This window comes from Corapipo altera, unplaced genomic scaffold (assembly GCF_003945725.1).
Source record: "Corapipo altera isolate COAL_440 unplaced genomic scaffold, ASM394572v1 78, whole genome shotgun sequence".
In the NCBI taxonomy this organism is placed as follows: domain Eukaryota; kingdom Metazoa; phylum Chordata; class Aves; order Passeriformes; family Pipridae; genus Corapipo; species Corapipo altera.
Genome location: NW_020884904.1, coordinates 3,648,934 through 3,655,172, shown reverse-complemented (window position 1 = coordinate 3,655,172; position 6,239 = coordinate 3,648,934). Strand labels below are relative to the sequence as shown.

The window sequence follows — 6,239 nt, the reverse complement described above, 5'->3', positions numbered from 1 at the left end:
GTGCATCCAGCTTTTCCATATGAGCTCTGGCTATCTCAGAGCTTTCTTTCATGAGTCACCATAAACACACAAAAGGTATAAAAGTAAGTTCCAACACCAACACCCACCAAATATCAGGACCACTTACCTCCAGCTTCTCAGCAATTTCAACACAAAAACAATAAACTAGAAAAGAGCTTTCTGTTATCAGAGTACTTTAATTATGCTTGTAGTAAAGCATACAGAAACCTGCAAATTCAAGTGTGCTTTTTGTAACAAATATCAGATTAACTTCACTTGGAAATACATTTACTTTTTCCTTTCTTACACTTTCTTAAAGAATCCATAGTGAGTAAGGAACACATTTTTCTTACAGGCAATATTTTATGTTTACTCACATGGTTTAGCTCTTGCATGTAGTTTATTATTAGCATCTATGTATGATCATACTTAAAGATAACAGTGAAAACTGAGTTGGCATTGTACTGTCCATAACTCAGCAATCAGTGCAGATAAGACAAGCAACATTTAGCATTGTGCCAGCATGAGAGTTCACAAATTTATCCTGGCTGACTTATGGTGGCAGCAGTTTCAGTCGTTGACTTAATTAAGAGACACAGATGTTTTGGTTTTGCTGCTTTCCTTGCTCATATATCAACTGAGTCTCTGCACCTGGTGTCTCACCTCATTTACTGGGTCATCACTGTTCATTATTTCTTTTCTCTGATCCTAGTGTTTCCCACAGAATTTCCCTACCTACAAAAGAATGAGGAAGTAAATAGAGAAACTTCAAGAATACAGAAATAAACATGTATTTATTCCATTTTGCTATTGACAAAGAATTGGTGATCTACATGGATTCCTGATCCAGCTTGAAGAAACGTCTAATATTTTAACAACTCAAGGGAACCTTTAGCTGTGCTTTATCCAAGATCATCAAGTTCACCTTTCCACTAGGCAAACAGAAACTAAAAGGAGAGAGGAATGGCTTAACTGTCAAATGAGAATACATAAAAAGTAATGGAGTGCTTGTTTCAACAGCATTTTTTTATAGAGTCGGTCCCTCAGATTTTAAGCATACTATGACTGAGCATTAAAAATTTTAAGGGAACATTACTTGAAATTACTTCTTTGTTGCCTTTATCTTCTTCTCCTACCTTCATATCTTTTTCTATCTGTAACCTAAACATGAACAGCCCTTCTCCTTTGCCATTAAGTCATTCTCTTTTCCTTTAGTTTTGTGTTTTGCTAACCTTTCAATAGTGATCTCTTCAACAGTTTCCAGTTTTTCTCAAACCTGAACTAGTCTAGATGACTGTGTTATCTCATCAATTCTGATTACCATCACCTCAGGGAAGGTATCTTCTCTTCCTACGTTTCTAAAATCTGCTATGGAAAATATAATAAATCATACCCCTTACTCAACTAAAGTTCAAAGCCTTGAAAATACAAGTAACCTGTATGCTTTTGCTCTTCTTACAAATTAGTAATGAGTCTGCAATGTTTTCCCACAGCAATTAAGATTCTTTCAGTTAAAATTACTGTATTATGTCATAGGAGTTTTAATTCAAAAGAAGTTACATATTTTCTCTTAACATCACTACCAAAAACTGTACTAATAACTTCAGGATTTCAAAAAGCACAGCCACAAAATGCTTCTCATCCTCATGAGTTTACTCAGCTTGTTAGAGTGAGTTACAGCCACAAGTGTGCAGGTAGAGAGAAACCACATTCACAAAGGAGATAAAAGGAAGAGTTTCAGCGCACCAGAATACACATATTCTGATAACAATTATTGTGACCTCTAATAGAAACAAAGGACCGGATGTTTTGGTGTTGTTATTGGGGAGACACTGAAGTGGGGGTGAGGGAAGAACAAGGCTATCACCACCACCAGTACCATAGAAATGTCCAGCATGTCAAAAAGATTGCAAAAGGATGCATCTTGGAAACTATCTTGCAGCATTTATTCATTTATTAAGCTAAGAAAACAAAATATTCATAATGACACACTTGATAACTGAAACCTCACCCATGCTGAAAAATGTTAAACGTTGCCTGTGTCATTTCTATTCAAAACACTGCTGTTGGATGAAAAACATAATGAGGAAGGCTTGTTCTCAATCCACTCTCTGCTCATACAAATCTTGACTCTCCTAATTTATCAATTTAAAGTAGTGCCGTAGAAGAATGGGCTTAAAAAGTACTTCTCAATCCACCTATTTTTCTAATACTGTAATGCAAAAAGCATAAGCCAGAGATCCTTAAATATTACCTTCATACAGAACTTCATACTGAGTGGGAATATAGCTGTATCCTTGAATCAAATCCGGAAGACAGTCCTTACAGAAGGAATGAAGGCAAGGTAGCATTCTGGGGTCTCTCCTCCTCAGGTCCCACTTGCACACCAAACAGTTCCACAGCAAATCCAGGGTCTCCATTTCTGTTGGCTGAAGTCTGACATCGAAAACATGAAGAGTCACAAAATGGCTCATGACAAGCCCTTCACTTCACAAAACACTTGATCACTCAAGCACAAACTAGAAGGCAACAGCGGGATGAACAATCAAACAAACAACATTTATTTAGCCCTTGTGCAAAAAAGAAGAAGTCCCTTTCAGCTGAAAATCACATACCTGCTTTACAGAAAAGAATATCTTTGCAGATTGTTGTGCAGGAAAGTGTGGTTTAAGGTTTACAAACCATGATCCCACTATCTCTCTAGTATTTGCTACTTCTGTAAAAACTGAACTAATCTGTTCTATTGATCTACTTACAAAGCTGCTACCGGGCTGAATTATCACACACTGTACATTTCCTGTTAAAAGTACTGAAACTGTGCAATAAAGATGATGATATTCTCTGACTATTTTTACAATTTCACTTCAATATTTTACAGTTTTCAGGTAAAGCAAATAATAACAATGGCTGATCACACGTCCATCATTTCAGCAATGCATGTTAGAAAGCTGCCTTGAAAAATGTACAGCATCGTCTGCCAATCTTCTTTATAGAAAATGCACTTCACAGTAATCAAATTTTGACTATCAAGATGACCACAGATCAGATTATAAACAAAACCTAAGCTTCCCACAAGCAGGACAGTGTTCCTCCTGCCAACCTAAGCTCCCCAAGGTCAATTGAGAGTTTTGTAGTTCATGTTTCATCCTCTATTCCGAGATTGTGAGAGATGTTGATCAGACACCACCTGCAAAGGGCGACTTCTGCAAGTTGTATCAGAGGTGAAAACGCAAATAAAGTCTCATCTCCTCGGAGTCACCCTTCTATCTGAGCTAGCCTCCTGGGACCAATAGCCCTGACATGGTGGCCCTGCTGCCAGCAGTATGTAACTGAAGCTATGATATCCAGATTTCCCCAGCACAGAAAAGCAGCAGCTCTAATCTTAGGGCCACCTATTCCCTTAAAGGAATCTGTCTTGTGGGAGATTCCAGTGGAAATAGTTAGTAAGTGGCTCTGTTTTGTTTTGGGATTTTTTTTTCTACAATACAAAAAATTTATGAGAGTCTCAGAAATTCACAACCAGGAAATTTTTAAGTGTTGCATCCTGAAGTCATTGGTATTTAGAATATTTTAGAGAAAAAAATGGACCCTCTGTTAAAGTCTGCACCATACTTCATACCCAAGACCTGTTCTAGGTAGATATCCACCAACTTGACTGGCAAATTACTTAGACAAATTCAAACCTACCACTAAAAGTTAAGATTCTAATTTCAAAAGTAGAGGTCCCTTTAGAAATGATCTGTGAATTGAATTGGCAGTTGTACCTATGATTTAACTAACATTATATCAGTGCTTATTACACAAACTTACTTTTCACAATGCATCTTCATCTTTCAGAGGCAAATGTCCCTAGAGCAGCACAGCCTCTCAGCTCACTCCACCTCTGTTGTTTCTTGCAAGTGCTGTTGCTAAGAAGACAAATCAGCACCCACAAAAACATGTCAGTTCTGCAGTAGGAAGCTGAGGTCTTAGACTACCGCATTGTTTAGACAAAGAAACCACAGCCCAGGACCAAAGCATCCCTGCACAGAGAATCAGTGCAAACAAAGCCTGATACAGGGAAACACTGTATTACTGTAAAGGCAGAACCTGTGGCTGGAGGAGCAGAAGCAGGTTGCCCTACATTTTAATTTATGCTTTTTGCATAACATACAAAACTATGTATAAGTTTTTTTGGCAGGAGAGGGATAAAAGTGTTTAAAATTTTGTGCTGAGATGGGCATGCAAATTAGTAGTCTGGTAGATGAAGGAAGAGGAGGCTGAGATACTTAATGTCTTCTTTGCCTTGGTCTTTAATAGTAAGACTAGTTGTTCTCTGAGTACCCAGCCCCCTAAGCTGAAAGACAGGGATGGGGAGCAGAGTGAAACCTCTGTAAGCCAAGAGGAAATGGTCAGTGACTTGCTACACCACCTAGACACACACAAGTCTATGGAGCTAGATGGAATCCACCCAAGTGTTCTGAGGGAGCTAGTGGAAGTGCTCACTGAGCCACTTTCAGTCATTTATCAGCAGTCCTGGCTAACTGGGGGGGGGAGGGGGGTGTCCCAGTTCACTGGAGGTCAGCAATTGTGACACCCAGCTATAAGAAGGGCCAGAAAGAGGATCCAGGGAACTACAGGCCTGCCAGCCTGACCTTGGTGCTGGGGAAGGCCATGGAACAGATCGTCTTAAGTGCCATCTTGTGGCACTTATGCAATAACCAGGGGATCAGACCCAGTCAGCATGGGTTTATGAAAGGCTGGTCCTGCTTGACTGACCTGATCTTCTATGACAAGACAACACACTTAGTGGATGAGGGAAAGGCTGTGGCTGTTGTCTACCTAAACTTCAGTAAAGTCTTTGACATCATTTCCCCCAGCCTTCTCCTGGAGAAAATAGCTGCACATGGCTTGGATGGGTGTACTCTTGGCTAGATTAGGAACTGGTTGGATGTTTGGGCTCAGAGAGTGGTGGTGGATGGAGTTACATCCAGCTGGCAGGAACACCAGTGGTGTTCCCCAGGGCTCAGTACTGGGGCCAGTCCTGTTTAATTTCTTTATGAATGATTTGGACAAGAGGACCAAGGGTACCCTCAGTTTGCACATGATATCAAGTTGGGTGGGAGTGTTGATCAGCTGGAGGGCAGGAAGGCTCTGCAGAAAGATCTGGACAAGCTGAATCAATGGGCTGAGACCAAGTCCCTGAGGTTCAATAAGGCCAAGTGCCAGGTCCTGCACTTGGGTCACAACAACCCCAGGCAGCGCTGCAAGCTGGGGGTAGAGTGGTTGGAAAGGGGCCAAGTGGAAAAAGACCTGGATGTGCTGTTTGACAGCAGCAGAACATGATCCAGCAGTGTGCCCAGGTGACCAAGGCCAATGACATCCTGGCTTGGATCAGAAATAGAGTGGCCAGCAGGACTAGGGAAGTGATTGTGCCCCTGTACTCAGCACTGGTGATGCCACACTTCAAATACCATGTCCAGTTCTCAGACCCTCACTACAAGAAAAATATTGAGGTTCTGGAGTGAGTCCAGAGAAGGGCAATGGAGATGGGCAAGGGTCTGGAGCACAAATCTGATGAGAAGCAGATGAGGGAGCTGGGGACAGCTCAGGGGAGACCATATCGCTCTCTACAACTACCTGAAAGAAGGCTGTAGAAAGGTGGGGGTCGGCCTCCTCTCCCAACAAGAGATAGAACATGAGGATACAGCCTCAAGTTGTGCCAGGGGAGGTTTAGATGGGATATCAGGAAACATTTCTTCACTGAAAGGGTTGTCAAGCACTGGAACAGGCTGCTCAAGTCATCATCCCTGGAGGTATTTAAAAGTTGTGTAGATGTGGCACTTAGGGACATGGTTTAGTGGTAGATTTGGCAGTGCTTGGTTAACAGCTTGACTCAATGATCTCAGTTTTTTTCCAACCCAAATTATTCTATGGGTCTATGATTAGCAGTGACTTGGCTACGCTGACGGGAAACACCAAGTCCAGCAGCAGTGACTACAAAGAAAATAAACTTCATTACATTTGGAGATGTATGGTGAGAATAATGAGGCAGGACACAGGACAGAAATAGAGGAAGACTGGTAGAACTGGGGAGGCACCTGGCAGGCAGTCACACCTGGAATGGGAAGCAAAGTGCTTTGGGTATGTCAGCCCAGAGGAGGGCAAAGGAAAGGCACTGCACTGGGGCTGCTTTGGGATCAAAAGGTCAGTCATGGCCTTGGGAAGGCAACAGCCATCCCAGAGCAAATCGATGGCAA

General features: G+C 41.6%; 1 protein-coding gene across 1 annotated transcript in view; it reads right to left on the bottom strand.

Annotated features, from left to right (window-relative positions):
* TRIM66 (tripartite motif containing 66) overlaps window positions 1-2,552 on the bottom strand; it is a 52,112-nt gene extending 49,560 nt beyond the window's left edge. Inside the window, exon 1 of the mRNA XM_027651273.1 lies at window positions 2,255-2,552. Within this exon, the coding sequence (XP_027507074.1) occupies window positions 2,255-2,474 (220 nt within the window). The 5' untranslated portion in view covers window positions 2,475-2,552. The remainder of the gene's footprint in view (window positions 1-2,254) is intronic.
* Window positions 2,553-6,239: the final 3,687 nt, after the last annotated feature.